Here is a 15,673-nt window from a genome sequence, read left to right on the forward strand (position 1 = left end):
AAATAACAAAAGTTGCGAAATCTGGCTCATAGCTCTCATAAAACGGTGCCAATGGGTCTAAGACAACATGGACTGGATCAATCGAAGCATTTTAATTGTTAATTCCCGGCTACAAAGTGATAAAAATCCAAAGCCATTGACGCAAGTTTTCGCTTTCACAGGAATCCCCAAGGGAATTTGCATAGTAAGCTTCTCGACACTGAGAGAATTTGACATACCGAGTATGAGTATAAAAAAAAAGGAAATTAATATAGGACTGTAGGTAGTTTATACGGTATTGAAAGCATTTTTAATAATAGAAATCCATCTCTAAAATAAGTAAATTGAAAAGAAATGTATATTTTTATATACATACATTTTATTTTTGATTCTCCCTGTAGAAGTGTCTTGCAGTCAAAATTAGATAAATAAAGATAATTAAGATATAAAGTATAAGACTTTATGTTATTTAAGTATTCTTTTCATTAAAACTCATTCAATTTTAAACGAATTAGAGTTTTAAAATGTAGTTTTAAAGGTATTTTTTATGGTGATATGCAAAGTAACTACGCCTAAGATTTAAATAATTGTAGTTTGCATTTTTAGATTTTAAAATATTAAGAGAAAAAAAGCTTTTCAAATCATTTAAAATCAACCTAACGATGCTGCAATTTTTCCGTGTATCTGTATCTGTATCCGTTTATTTAATGAGTTTGGTTGAAAGACCGCAAAAGTTCACCATTGGAATACCAAGCTGGTCTAGGAGGAGGGACTCGGTGGGGTGATTCGGCAGTGGGTGGAAGTACCCCAATCAATGTCATCTGTGCGCGTTAATCGCACAACCGAAATCGGCTATCAGACGGCAATTAACATGCGCAACGGGCCGCTCAAAAGCGACCGACGACTATGGCCCACAACAGCCGGCGTTTACTTAACTTGGCTTAAATATCGGCTTGCCAATTTGGCCGGAGTTTGTTCGATTTCCATTTCCATTCCCATTTCCACTGGCACTGGGACTTGAACTTGAACATCCATGTGACCAGGAAAAGAGCCACTTGGGGCTGACTCACGCGTCCGACTTGTCTGTGGCCAAGTTCACGCCAGGCAGCACGTTTTGCATATTAAGAACTGGTGGCTCGCGGGGGCACTGGGAGGCGCTTATGCAACTCATGGCCCACTCGTGTTTGGCGAATCTGAAATGCATTACAAGCCGGCATGTTTATTTAGCTGGGATGTGTAACGGAATGTAATTGCCGGATAAAATCCAGCGGAGGATGGGTAATTGCATTGACTGGCAATTATAGTTGAACCAATTCTCCGTCCCTTTGCCGCCAGAAAAAACTAAAACAATAGTAAAAACATCATCGGAGTGTATATCCAGTGGAGCATGGCGTGATCGGGCGGGATTTTCATACGGGGGATTTTCGGGGAGCTGGAGGTGGTTACTCGGAAAATGCCGCATCATCCGACGGCGGAAGAGTTGCCCTATGACAGCGTGCCAGACCGACACCGGGTAGACCTTTCCAATTTACATAAACCAATAATCGATTTGCATCCGACATGAAGAGTTATTTTAGTCACTGAGTGATCTATTAACAGGTATGCTCCGGGGGTCTATTTGAAACCTTTTGTGCCAAGCACGAGATCCGACATTCGGCCATAGAAACACTACTGATTCGGTACCAGTCGATGGGATTTTAATAATTTATAAGGCAAAATAGAAGGTTTAACACGCTTTTACATAACCGGCAAGTCAGTTAACAAAATAACAATATTAGGTTTTAAAAGCGGCTAAAAAACGGCTGTCTATTTTTGCTTTGACAGTAATGTGAGGCCTAAAATAATCATTTCGAATTACCCCTGGGATTTATAATCTTTCACTTATTTTTTAATTGGTGTTTGGTAATTGATTAAAAGGTTAGAAAGGTGCTGTGAGCTATGTGGTTTGGGTTTGCAAGCCCCTAGAAGTATGCCTTGAAGCTGTAGGGTATTGAAGTTGAAGATAAACCAGATAAAGTCAACATTATAAGCTGATTCCGAGTGAATAGCGGCATCATGACAAATGGATTAACTCCCCGACCAAATAGGATTTAAAATCGTTTAGCGAATGGGTTCTGGAGAATGCGTTCGAATTTATTTATTAGGTTAAGTCTCTAAATCGATTGTTTAGCGTCTCTCTGTGGAGTCAAGATAATCAGTTTGTTTTCATTTCGATTGACATGAGACGGGCGTGTGTCGAAAAGTATCCCCCAGATACTTTACGTCAGCTGTCGCCGTGCTATCTAAGGCACTTGTTAGCTACTCTTCAGTGCGCCGGATGGATGGAACTTTCATTCGACGGGGGCCGTAAATTTGGCAAAATGGCCAAGTGCCAGAGATTCAAGGTAATACGATATGTGGTTTCTCTGTACCTACGTGGCTATGCCGGATAATTGCAAGAAATTCCAGTTATTGTCTCAAAAATATTTACGATCAAACAACAATAAAAAATGCTCACAAAACACAATCGAATCGAGAGAGATCCGAAGCGAATTCCATTGGGGCACTCGGGCATAAACTATGCATAACTAAGAATTCCAATAGACACTGACTTTCAGGGGAGAACAATTGTAATTATGGGGCTGGACTGGGCTGGGGTGGGTTGGGTGAAAGTGAAAGTGAAAGTAATTCTTACGCTGCACTAATGTCAAGTGCTCGCCACTCACTCCTGGGCTTTTCTACGGATACTTTCAGATAGTTAGACAGATACTTGGATCGGTCGCATCCACGAGTACGGCAAGTGATCGCTTAACCAGTTTCTTTTTTTGTCTGTTACTTCCACGAAGCTACGCAGCTTTTTTCTCTTTTTAGTTTTATTTTTTTTATTTTGAATATATAAGTTTGTACGTATTGATGTGTTTTTGTTTTGGGACGGGGTTTCCCTGGTCGCCCAATATTTCAATCTACGATGTTTACCAAAAAGGTTTCATTCACATTCGTAGAAGCAAAGACCCCCATCGGGCTGTAAATTTTCCACTGGCCCATTTCGGACTTGGCGGACTTTGCGGCCTGATATAGTATATATCATTGTGTCAAGAGCATCATATGAATCTACTTTGCCACTTGTAGTACATCGGCCCTGACAAGACCCCGTGGTAATCTAGAGATGCGTACGCCTCCGATAAGATTCGATTTCACGGATATCTGTTGCCGCTACCACCCACCATCCCACGGGCTGTTCACGGGCCGGGCAAGTGGTCTGGGTCGGAAATTCCTCCTCCTTTCGGCAGCCGTAGTCGGAGTGAATTTCTGGTTTCGGGCCTGCACTGGAGTGGAGTGGAGTCAAGTGCCGTACCGCTCGGTGCCCTGGTGACGTATTACCGTTGGAGGCAGAGCGTCGGCGTGCGAGCGTGGAGCGTGGAGATCGGAGCGTGGAGCACGGCGGCCGCTGATCGGCCATCGGCCATTGGCGATCGGCGTATGGAATACGGAGCGTGTTTGAGTGGCGTTTAAAAAACGATCGGACGGGCGTTCGAACAGCGTATAAATGGAGTCCCCGTACCAATTCAACGTTCAGTCGTTTTCAAATCGTAACGGCGGCGAGAGCGTTTGAAAATAAATAGTTTCGACCTAACAACCCAACGAAATCGGGCAGAAACGAAAGCGTTTGCAACAGTTGTGAATATGTATATGATAATTACCACGCCGCATTAAGAACGGCCAGCCGTAAAGTTCAACCTGCAACGACTCTCCCGCACTCGAAACGAAACTTCTCGCCAGCACCCACCTTCAAAAAAAATATTAAAATAAATATAATTAGCCAAATTAACCACAAACCAAAAAAGAAACAACAAACCCGAAGATGAAGATCTTGTGCTGCGGTGGAAACAACGGCTCCATGGACATGGACTCCAAGAATCCCAAAAAGGGGGAGGAGGCAGTGGGCGAACGTAAGTGGAGCAGTGCGATAACAGAATACTGCCAACAGTGGTTAGATAACCCTCGAAAGTCCTGCCTCAAGTAACTATAGTCGATGGGAAATTACACAACTCCTAAAATAGATTAGACACCATCCAAAAAAAAACAGGTATTACACAGATTAAATAGATAGTACGCTTGAAAGGAATGACTAGTCAGGACATCAATTTACCTGAGAGATTAGGCCACACCTCGGACAACTCCATAAGTGCTCGTCGATTGGCCCTAAAGCAATTAATTTTCAAGTGCCCCAAACCGCTAATTTTGTCAAAATATGATTAAGTTTTGAATTGCGCGACGGAACATTATTTTTTGAGTAAATCTCAAGTGGAAGTGACGGTTCACTAAATAGTGGTTTGTTCTGTTTTTTTCCCCCCCGACTCGTACAGGTGTTTGGCAGGTGCCGAAAATTGGTTTACGGCTTTAATGGCTTGACGGAAGTGAGTGCGGGCTAATTACGCTTCAGGCCTGGCCTGGAGCTGGCTCGGAAAATGGAAAATGGTGGCGGGCAGACAGGAAGCTGCGGGCCACAAGTATAAATCATCAAAGTTCGTATGCAAATCGTATGGCCAGAACAAAAAACACCAACTCTGATATCCGATTCACGTTTGTTTGGGTGGCCGACAACCGGGCGTATGTGGAATATGTATCTCATACGAGTATTTTGTGCACAAATCACAACAAAAAGTGCTCGACTAACTGTCTGACGTGAATCCAGTTTAGTACCGGCGGCTAATGAGCAACTAAAACAGCACAAAAATCTCAGATACTCGCCAGCCGACAGATACGTAGATACGTTCTTTGAACAATTAGAGTCGGATCGGATAGCCGGTGGCGTATATGGCGAAAACATAAATCTCGCATATTTCCTATTATGTTCCTGCTTTGACAAAAAGCAGATAACTCAATTAGGATTGTTCTCTGGGGCGCTCCGGTCCCCGCTAGAAGTCAGGCCCTTTGTCCTCTTAACAGAGGGATAAGAGCCTGATAATTCCATATGCAAATACAATTTTAATATGTTTATTATCAATAAATCGAAAATCTTTATTTAGAGCCCGAATTCATTAGCACTCGACATACTCTTCCGTCAGAGCATAAATTACACAAGTGCGCTCGAAATAAACAGACCAAGTTTGGATTACTTGTAATTATATATTTAAATAATTTCACTAAATATTCAAATTGGCAAGGCAGGCGCCATGGCGCCCGCTAAAATATACAAAATACTGAAAACGAGACGCGAGGCTGACACGGAAAGTCGGGTCACAAATCACAGGTTGATCGGAAGGTTGACTCCCCAGGCCTATAGACTCCAAAATGCACATGAAGAAATTTATTAAAAAATTGTTTTTAATTAAAAAATAATTTAATGGGCCCAGAAATATAATAAGTACTTTCTAAACATTTTTTTTAAATACTCTATTGCCAATTTTTGTAACTTCAGTCTGAAAGTCAGTAAGTTTGTTCAAAAATTTTTATTAAATTTTGTTAAATTATTTTAAATTTGGAATACATATATAGATAACACAATATTAAAATGCTGTAAGAAAACTGGTTTGCTTATAAACAGATTGTGTTTTTTAGCTAATCAAGATGTGTTTCGTTTGGTAGTTAAAATTTTACTTTATAGCTCACTACGTTTTAGGTGCATTCCTTTAGAATATAATACTTCAAAAGTTTATAAAATGTACAGAATTTTGAGGTTTAGAAATTAAAGGTTTGACTTTACAAACCAACTTTTATTAAAGAGTATCGTCTATAATACCTATTATTCCCATTAGTTATAATACTCGTTAGTAATCAGTTTGAATCGCATTGTTTTTATGCGAGAAAGAGAATTCCCTTCGAAAAATCTATTTAGTGCAGTCTCATTTGTTCCTTGAACTGATTACGTTCTACAACTCGGCCAAAGAGCTGGCTTATCAGCTGTCGATCCGTCCATCCATCCATCTACTCAGCGTTAGCAAGGTGGAAGGGTGGTGACGGGTGACTGGGCCGGTGCTGAGGCGGTTGTGACACCGCTGTCTGATCCGGAGCCACTTGACAAACCACCCAGAGCCACCCAGTGCCGCCAATTTGACAAAACTGTCATCAAGTGGCGCTCGCTATCTCAACAAAAGTGAAACAAAAAGAAGGAAACATTTTTGAAGTGCGTCCTGGACGTTTGAAAGTCATTGGTATTAACTTGTTGACTGAGGGAAACTCCGCCTGCCAAATTGCCAATACCGCTATCAGTCTCGATAAGACCATAATTCCCATAGGCCCTGATGTATTTAAACACAAAGCGTGTCAAGTCGTCGGCTGGCCCATTCATCATTGTGGGAACTCAAGAATCCAATTACAAGTTGAAGTTGAGCTCAGAATTAGATGGTTGACTGATAATTGCTCCTCTAATTGCGTGACTTTGTGGTTGGCTCTGGGTTGGGTTCTCCTTAGCGACCGCCCACCGTAGTAAACAATAACATTGCAGCTTTTGGCGGTTAGCTTTTCGGCTCCACAGAGCTTTTCGAGTGGAAGCTTTCCGCTGCGAAGTGATCCAATTTCAAACCGCTTTCAAGTTCAAAGCTGCAGGCCAAACGATTCAAAATCAAAGATAGGAAATCGGATTTCCACCCCTTACATGACTTGGTCAAGTGATCGACCCGTAATACATTCCGGTCCTAAATTGGTTACATCAAGGGGAGCAGCAGATGACTTACGACTGATAAGCTGACGGACCCACCCCCCTGGGGGCACAAAAATATGCAAGGGGACGCTGCCAGTGGGTGGCCGACTCGTTTGCATTGGAGGGGCAACTGCCACGCGCTTTTACAGCACAGCCAACAAATCAACTCGCGGGACAACTAACGTCACTGCTACAGCTACAGATACAGTTACACATGCAGATAGAGATACAGATACAGATATTGTTAGAGTACACATACAGATACCCTGTCGGATTAGTGGACGATGCTGCCGGTTAGGTGATCTGACTATTTGCGAAAAGCACCTGCGGATGCTCGGCCAAGAATCCATCAGTTAGAGAACAGGCTCCAAGCCGAACGGTAGTGATTTCTAATTAAGTCCTCTAACTAAAAATCTTACTTGTTATTTCCCAAGAAGTTGAAATTTAATTATGGTTACCACTGTGAAGAATCGTCGTTATGAAGATGAAGGTATGGTGTCCTAAAGGATTTCTTTTTTAGACCTTTTAAAAGTGTCAAGGTATTTTTTTTATCAGGCATTGTAAATTATCATAAATACAAAAATAAATCGTCGTAGAGTGAGAATTAGCGTAATAAAGTAATAAATTTAATTTTTTTAAATCAAAATATTAAATTATTACGGTTTTTTTTAACCTGAAAATAAAGTTACACATAAAAATAAAATTATAAAATGCGAATTTTAATACTAAATATTATTTAAAAATCCAGATAGAAAAAAATAGTAAAAAAAAAATAAATAAAATTAAATTTTGGCCTAGTTTTTACATTTTTAACGAATTAAAAATTTCTTTATTTTTATATTATATTAGCAGCCCCCAAAAAAGGCTTTACAATTTGGTTAGTTGTTTTGACCCCAAAATATTCCCAACCTGACCTCAGTTTTCTCCCAGAGCCCTGAAGGTCAAGCTAAAAATAAGTAGAGCACGAGACGATTTTCTCATCTGACAGCCAAGAAGAGGCCATAAAAATCTCTTATCAGCCTCGATAAGGAAATATCCATAAAAGACGAGCCCCCATTTCCAAAGTGCCTCAAGTGCAAAAACAAACTGATGGGTGTGTTCGGGCCATAGAAATGCAAAAACAAGTTGTGGTTTACAAGGATTGTAAAGTCATTTGAGTAAGCCGTTGTAACTGGCCTTTATGGTCTACTTCACAGCTAGTTAATCTCTGTCACTAAATCCGAGATTAAATAAACAGGGGACATTAGCTGGGAACATATGTGAGACAATTATATCTGACGATATCAAGGGTTAAAGGGGCTAGACTGGTGGGTGGTTGGGAGCCAGACGTCGGGAGTGAAGTGTGGCCGACAGTTTGGCGCCATATCTATGAATGGAATTTTTTTTAGCCCAAGCCCCGCGTCGGTAATCCAGAAACTAGAAACAGAAGCTGCCTCCCAAAATATATGTACTCGCAAATGGTTTGGCAAATAATTATATCTCCGGAGCTTGTCTGCCAGATGATAAGGGATGATAAATTCGGGGTAAACATAGGAGAAAGAAGCGCCTCAGCTAGTGCACTGTCAGTCATAAATCTATTTCCAGTTATATCTAGACTACTTCACTCAGGGGTCGCGTTCTGTTCATTCATTTTGGAAAACGCCAAATCTTAGCCACAAGCGACCTACAGGTGACCTACAGACATAACTAAAATATAGCTTCTCGACCAGGTATACGTATATTTTATACGGACTTGTTCGTTTTTGAACAGCTATTGATAACACGCCTGATAGCTGATAACCGTAACTAATCGATAGTGTCCGGACCCCATTGATTGGGCTGAAGATCAAAATGGGATTCTGATTACACAGCCTTACCTAATCGATTACGTTCTATTTTCAGATTCCGGGCTCGGCGTCCGTCACTTCCAGGTCTTCCTGCTCTTCTTCGCCCTCACGGTGGCCTATGCCCTCCGGGTGAATCTCTCCGTGGCCGTGGTGGCCATGACCGATGCTGCCTCCTCGAATCCTGATTTTCCCGTAAGTATATCAAAAGGACTAGGCAGAAAATAAATTTAAAGACCTCAATCAAGTTTTTGGCTTTATAAAGATTTAAATCGGAAAGCTTTATTAAATAATTGACTTTAAACTTATTCGGAAATATTTAAGAAATTTGGTTCAAAATGTTTGAAAATTCTACAGTTGAACTTAACTGGTTTTAAAATATTTAAAAAGGCCACATATAAGCTTTTAATAATAATTTTGGAAATTTAAATTGAAATTTCTTTCTAAATTTAAATTAAGAATTATTGGTCTAATCTTTCTCATATTAAAATCTAAAAACAAAAAAATCTCTCAGATAATAGAATTTTTAAACAGTTTTTTATAAAGATTAATTTAATAGGAGAAGCTTAAATAATTACTTGGTTTTCTAGCCAACTGTCCAAAGTCAAATTAAATGAAATAATTATTTTAACTCTAAATCTAAATAAAAATAAAAATAAAATAAAAATAAATGATATCATTTGTGATTTTCAGGAGTACCAATGGTCGGAAAAGATAAAATCGCTCCTGCTGAGTAGTTTCTTCTGGGGCTATGTGATCACCCAGGTGCCAGCCGGTCAGTTGGCCCGGAAGTTCGGCGGCAAGATCATGATCCTTACCGGACTCACCATCTGCTCAGTCCTGACTGTCCTGACGCCCCTGTGCGCCAAGTGGGGCGACTGGAAGCTGGTCTGCGCCCTCCGAGTGGTGGAGGGCCTGTGCCAGGGAGTGGTATTCCCCTCGACTCACACGATCCTCTCGAAATGGGCGCCGCCCAAGGAGCGAGCCACTCTAGGAACCTGCGCCTACTCCGGCAACCAGTTCGGAACCATCCTCATGCTGGCCACCAGTGGAGTGATCGCAGCTTCGCCGATCGGCTGGCCTAGCATCTTCTACATCTCGGGAGGAATCGGATGTGTGTGGTCGGTGGTGTACTTCTTCTTCGGAGCCGGGTCGCCCGAGGAGTCCAAGAGCATTTCGGCGGAGGAGAAAAAGCTGATCGAGATGTCCCACGCCAGCGAGGTTAGCAACGCCCCGGAGGTGCCCAAGGACCAGCTGCCGACGCCCTGGCTGGCGTTCCTTACCTCACCCGCCTTCCTGGTGCTCATTGTGGCCCACTCCGTGCACAACTGGGGCTTCTGGACCCTACTCACCGAGATTCCCAGCTACATGAAGAACATCCTCGGCAAGGACATCAAGTCGAATGCCCTGCTCTCCTCGCTGCCCTACATCTGCATGTTCGCCATGTCCTTTGTCTTCTCGGCCATCTCCCAGCAGCTGAACAACCGCAACTGCGTCTCCACCGTGACCAGCAGGAAGCTATTCAACTCCATTGGTCTCTGGATCCCCATGGTTACTCTTATCGGCCTGGCCTACGTTGACCCCGAGCAGTCGGAGTTGGCGGTGGTGCTGCTCTGCTTCACCGTGGGCATGAATGGAGCCACCTACCTGGGCTACAACATGAACCACATCGACCTGTCGCCCAACTTTGCCGGCATCCTGATGGGCATCACCAACTGCGTGGCCAACATCATGAGTATCATTGCCCCGCTCATCGTGGGATTCATTGTCACAGATGAGGTAAGATTAGCTAAATGATATTCTTCCTTGATCGTTTGTAAACTAAAAACAATCTATCCTTCCCCAGCATGATCCTACGCAGTGGCGTATTGTGTTCTTCATTGCCTCCGGCTTCTACCTAGTGGGCAACACCCTCTATGTGATCTTCGGAAAGGCGAATATCCAGCCCTGGAACGATCCCCCAATCAAGCCTCGTCGTAACTCAACGCCCCAGGTCGAGTCGCAGCATTAGAGGAAGAGGCTGGTCAGTGGGTGGCATTTAGTGATGACTGGGACGCTAGTCAGCTAGTTCGGTTCCCCTCCAAGTCCAAAACCAAGTCCAAACTGTCAATCCTATATTATCCGGAGGCGATGCATTCTCGCATCGCCCGCGTGTATATTTGTAAATTGTATTTGTTTTAATGTAATCGTTGCATTCCCCTTAAGTGTTAAGTTTTAGTTAGTACCGAATAATATATAAGGTTAGCCAAGCGAGAGAAGAACAATAAAAAGATATTCATGTTCAACATGTGAAAATGAAACCGCAGAACTTTTTAATTCCCACATTAGGTGGGATGCATTTTGTTGGTGGTTGTTATGCATTATTTGATTTCATTCGAGTTTTAAAGGTTAAATAGTTTTAATAAATTAATACTCAATTAACTTGAAGTATTCTTATTTATAGGTTGAAGTATTCTTTATTTCTTATTATTATCATTTAAAGGCTATTCAATGGCATATTTCTCAATAAAGGACTCTCTACATAAATAGAAAATAGAATTCCCCAAATATAAAGCTCTTTGAAAACTTAACCACCTTTTTAAGTAAGACACCTTACTATGGTATAGTTATGTTGTTTAAACTAAATATATTTTTACAAAGGACATATTTTATTTTAAATTGCAAACTTGCCAGAGTTTACAGAGCCAATTTTAAATCGAAGGGACAATAGTACCGTATTACTTCGCTAAAATAAAAAATCTTTAAATATTTTATTTATCTAATTTTTAAAATAACCTGAAATACCTGAAAAAGCTATCGCATAAAATCTATGAATGAAAAGAAACTAATCAATGAAATTTGTAGCACCAGGCGGCAACGCAAGAAAGTATGCTACCAAAAATCAAGCCACCCCGTGAATTCTACACTGTCTATTCTACAGTGTAAAATTAAAAAGTACTTTACTTGGAATGGATGTCGCGTAGAAAGATGTAGGAAACCCGAAAAGATACATGTGCGGAATTCAGAGATCTCTCAGATAGCTGATGTAGCAGAAAGTGTAGTAGACTCGAACTAGACACTTTTCCAACGGCTCCGCCGGCCAGATAAAGTTGGATCACCGAAATAAGTCGCGCTGGCAAATCAATTCTGCAATCATTTAATCCCCATTTCGAGCGTATCTCGTAGCGTAAGGAGGGTGCCGTGCACATTTTATAGCTTCGAACTCGGCGGTGGATCGAGGGCCTTGTGGAGGGCTGTGAGTGGGGAGGTGGGGGCTGGCCATGGAAAGACGCACATGGCAGTGGCGGGGCAAGCTTGTTGATAAGCGGAATTTGAATAAATGTGGGTTTATTTTTTTCGTCTTTCCAGCACGCGATATGAACAAAGGCAGTGTTATATGGCGCTGGGACTTGAAGTCGTATATAAATAAAATACATATGTATTTATAGTTGTCTGACTGGAATGCGAGAGTGTTTGACTCAACAACCCAGTTTGAATTCGATCCCGTGAAAAAATAGCATTTCGAATCGAATCCCGTACTGGGTAAGTTCAGATTTTTATAACTTTCGACCATCACCAGCCCAGTTCATTCCCCAGCCACATGTTCTGATATCCCCAGAAGTACAGAAGTCCCGTGATAACGGAATCCATTAAATGCCCATTTAAAAAGAGTTATTTTGAATCTGGCGAGATCTTATCGGGTCCTCCATAAAACCATAAACCGTTGCTGCGGCCAGGGCTTGGGCCACTTGTCCTATCGGTCTGCCACTTTCCTATAAATACAATATTTTTCTGGGCCAGTAAATATTCTTTGTTTTTGCCACAAGTATGGCTCATTTCTGAAAGCGATTTGCGTTCTTTAAAATAGGTCTATAAATAAATAACGTTAGTTGTAAATAAAACATAAATGATATTAGTTAAAAATTAAATTCCTACTAAATTAGTCACTTAAAATAATCTCAAATTTAATATTTATGGTATTTGCCTATTTTATTGTAGTGTTAAAAAAATGAAATTGGCAAAAAAATTATATTTTTCCCTCAAAATCGCAGCTTGACTTCGCTTTGGCCGGCCTCGGATTTTGGCCATCATCGTAAACTGGTTGACTGGGGGCCCAAAATATCGCACAAAGTTAAGTGTGCAAATCTCGGCCGGAATGGGCACTGGGCACTGGGCAATGGGGGGCAGGAGAAAGGCGTGATAGTCGGCCGACTCAATGTGAGTCGGCAGTTTTCTGAGCAAATCTCTCAGCTGGCTCTCTTCGGTGGTGAAATCATATACAATAATGGGTGTGTGAGGCCCCAACTCCCCCCCTGTTGCCACTATTTACGTCACAAAAAAGAAAAAAAATGGCAACTCATTTTGTGACTCGTTTTCGAAGTGGAAGATGGAAGATAGCGGACGCAGCGGGAAGCAGGAGAGTGATACACATGGTTATCACGTGAACGTGGCGCCGAGCGTCCGACTCGGGTGCCTTCGTCGTGTGCGGGAAACGTGATCAAAGATCAACTGAGAGCGGTAGCGGGAGCGGGAGAGAGCCCACTTCGCTCTTAACGCCTCTTCATATTTGCCAAGTGTCCATGAGTGTGAGTGTGTGTGTGTGAAGTGGATTGGGGCCTGTGCGAAATGACAAAAACAATTAGCACAGTGTGGCGCTCTCTAGCTGCTCTCCTCTCTAGGCGATCGCATTCTTTGTCCCCTCAACCAGTGCCACCCCCAGCCCATCCCCAGCCCCCTCTTAAGGTTATCGCTTTTGCACTGTTAACGCAAATACTCAGTGGTGTTCGTTGTTGTTTTTCCACAAATTATATTCGGTTTCGTTATTTTTGTCTCTCCGCCTCGATAATGAATATTATTAATTAATTTCCATTTCACAACAGCACGAGAAAAGTCATTTTAACTCATCTTTTTCTGCCAAGTCACTTTTGGGGCTAGGACTGATCTCCGCCAGATATACTTTTATGACCATATGATGTCACTAAAGCTGCGATAAATCATCGCTACTGGCACTCCGCTGCAAATGATAAGGATTACACAATAGAATCTTGAAATCTTCCATCTAGATAAGGTCTTAGATTCTGCAGTGCGGACACGGGATTTGCCGAATGACTCAAGGCAAGCTTTTGGCCACCTCCGGCGGAAATAACTGCTCCGTGCCCGATTCCGTAGGTTCTATTTTTAACGCCAAGCGACGGCAATTAAATTGAATCAAAATGAAAACTATGTGTACCGAAATAATAATATTTTCCGCAAATACTGCCGCGTCTTTGAGTGTTTGCCAAATGGCTGACCCAGAGACAGCTTCCTCCGCCGGTGGCTGACAGGGTGCTAATATTCCGCCACGCCACGCCCACCTATGCCACACCCACACCCAGACACACCCCAGTCCCGACCCCAGTCGGATAAAAGTTTCCAGGCCCGAGTCCGGACCCGCGCTAATTGAGACTGGCGGGTGGCAGGCCGTTCGCCGGACAATGGGCAATTGGGTCTGATTGGACACAATTCAATTAGACCGCCAGTTGGTAACGCCAATATGCCCAAGGAATTCACACACCGGCCCCACAATGGCCCTCCTCGGCGGTGTAATGAGCCATTTGCCCAAACATTTAGATGCCGCCGAGTTATAAATTCCAATATTGTGACCGATTATTCTGACTTATTTGCATGCAAAGCAATCAAGGGACCCTACCGGCCGCCCCACGACCGACCCGGGGATACTCTCCTTCCAATTGCCCGGCCAATTACTGGGGCCGGACAAACGGTAACCGATATTGATCAAAATTAATTACCGCTATCTCTGCCAGCGGAAACTTTTCAAAATTTTTGCCTCAAGCTTTTCGAATGAGAGCCTCACGATTTTCGCACATTTCTTAATTGGATTCTATTAATAGCTGGAGGAATTCTATTTCAAAGAGGTTGTAACGCCAACTGGCATTTTGGCGTTATCTTGTCGGCTCTGGAGTGCCAAGATAGTAATTGCTTACAAAGTTTTTATTAACTGCAGTAAGAACTGATAATAAAGTTTTCTTAGGAATTCCCAGAATTGAGGTTTCTAAACTTATTATATTCTGTTTTTTTAAATGGTTATTTGAATGTTAGTATTTCCAATAAATCTGATTAATATTATTAGCAATTTATCTTATTTTTATTAAAATTTCTCATATTAAGAAAATATTTTATTTTTACGACACACCCCAAAAAAGCTGTTAACAAAGAACCTCCCAAAATCACTATACCCTCCCAGTAGAGCATCAACAAAGGAAGATTCCAAATTTCCATAGACCAACATTGGCGATGGGAAAAAATAAAATAAGTGGCGGCGCCAACGCCTCAAACAATGTCCATGTGTCCGGGGACATTCGGATTAGCAGTGGAAAAAAACTCCAGGCAAACTCGCCGGCGGAAAGGAGCCAGATCGGTATTCTCATCTGATACACACCGGCACCTGATCAACGATCACAATTAGCCCCCCGTTTAGAGGGTTTTTGTTTGGTTACACCTGGCGTATACGTAATGCTGCGCAAATAATTTTCCACTCACTTCCAGATCAGCTACTGTGTTTGAACAATTTGTGTAAGAACAAGGTTGCATATTAATTAGTCTGAGACCCGAAGGGGTGCCCCATTGAATTGGCTATACCATGCATCTCCTCCTGACCCCCAATCCTCCCCAGAAGTGCTCCTCATCCTGGTGGTGACTGGACTGACGTCAAGCGGACTTTGCCATTTGTCAAGTGATAAGCCACGGGCTGGCCAGTGCTGTAACACTCGCATCCATCAGTGCCAGGGCCTGCTGGAGTGGGCGTGTCATCTGATTAGATTGCCATCAATGGGATTTTACGGTGGCCCCTAAATTTGGCCGGCCATTAATCCGGAATTCGGCCAAATCAATTCCCAAATGTGTCCCATTAGAGGCGATGGTCAATACGTTCCGGCCGCAGATCCGGGCCTGATAAGCGGGTTGTGGATCGGCCCGGGGGCCGGCCTAAATATATAATTACTCCCCGAAATCAAAAGGCGATAAGCCCCCGATCGTATGTCTCGAGATACGCCAACATTCGCTGTGGAATCGAACGTGCCTGGAAACGTGTCTGCCATGTGCCAAAATTGATTTGCCTTCGATGAAAATGCACTGCAATTAAAAATTCTAGGCTGGGAGAGTTTATAATTTATTACGTTTTTATGGGCAATAAAAGCCAAGTTAGCTTCTCTGTATATATTGTTAAGTAATAAAGTTATTATTCAGAAAACACTTTTACTATTAAGAGGTC

At 42.4% G+C, this 15,673-nt stretch overlaps 1 protein-coding gene and 1 long non-coding RNA gene across 3 annotated transcripts; both read left to right on the forward strand.

The window, feature by feature from the left end:
- Positions 1–3,505: 3,505 nt before the first annotated feature.
- LOC6496587 (putative inorganic phosphate cotransporter) lies at positions 3,506–10,724 on the forward strand. 2 transcript variants are annotated; one of them, XM_001961169.4, is made up of 4 exons: positions 3,506–3,908; positions 8,483–8,619; positions 9,118–10,203; positions 10,271–10,724. In XM_001961169.4, exons 1-4 carry the CDS (start codon positions 3,821–3,823, stop codon positions 10,433–10,435), a joined length of 1,476 nt encoding a protein of 491 aa, XP_001961205.1. In that variant the 5' UTR covers positions 3,506–3,820; the 3' UTR covers positions 10,436–10,724. The 2 variants fall into 2 exon arrangements, with proteins under 2 accessions (XP_001961205.1, XP_014763879.1); XM_014908393.3 differs by lacking the exon at positions 3,506–3,908 and adding an exon at positions 6,938–7,091.
- A 665-nt stretch (positions 10,725–11,389) lies between these two features.
- On the forward strand, positions 11,390–12,306 carry LOC116654741. Its single transcript, XR_004309949.2, has 2 exons — positions 11,390–11,946; positions 12,001–12,306. It is a non-coding gene; the product is annotated as an uncharacterized LOC116654741 (long non-coding RNA).
- The last annotated feature ends 3,367 nt before the right edge of the window (positions 12,307–15,673 follow it).

Source organism: Drosophila ananassae, chromosome 3L (assembly GCF_017639315.1).
Source record: "Drosophila ananassae strain 14024-0371.13 chromosome 3L, ASM1763931v2, whole genome shotgun sequence".
In the NCBI taxonomy this organism is placed as follows: Eukaryota; Metazoa; Arthropoda; class Insecta; order Diptera; family Drosophilidae; genus Drosophila; species Drosophila ananassae.

Bases quoted from the DNA above. Each gene is read 5' to 3' on its own strand.
- LOC6496587 (XM_001961169.4), top strand. From the start codon at position 3,821: ATGAAGATCTTGTGCTGCGGTGGAAACAACGGCTCCATGGACATGGAC. The intron at 8,620-9,117 runs GTAAGTATATCA...TGTGATTTTCAG, and splicing joins CCTCGAATCCTGATTTTCCC to GAGTACCAATGGTCGGAAAA. The intron at 10,204-10,270 runs GTAAGATTAGCT...ATCCTTCCCCAG, and splicing joins GATTCATTGTCACAGATGAG to CATGATCCTACGCAGTGGCG.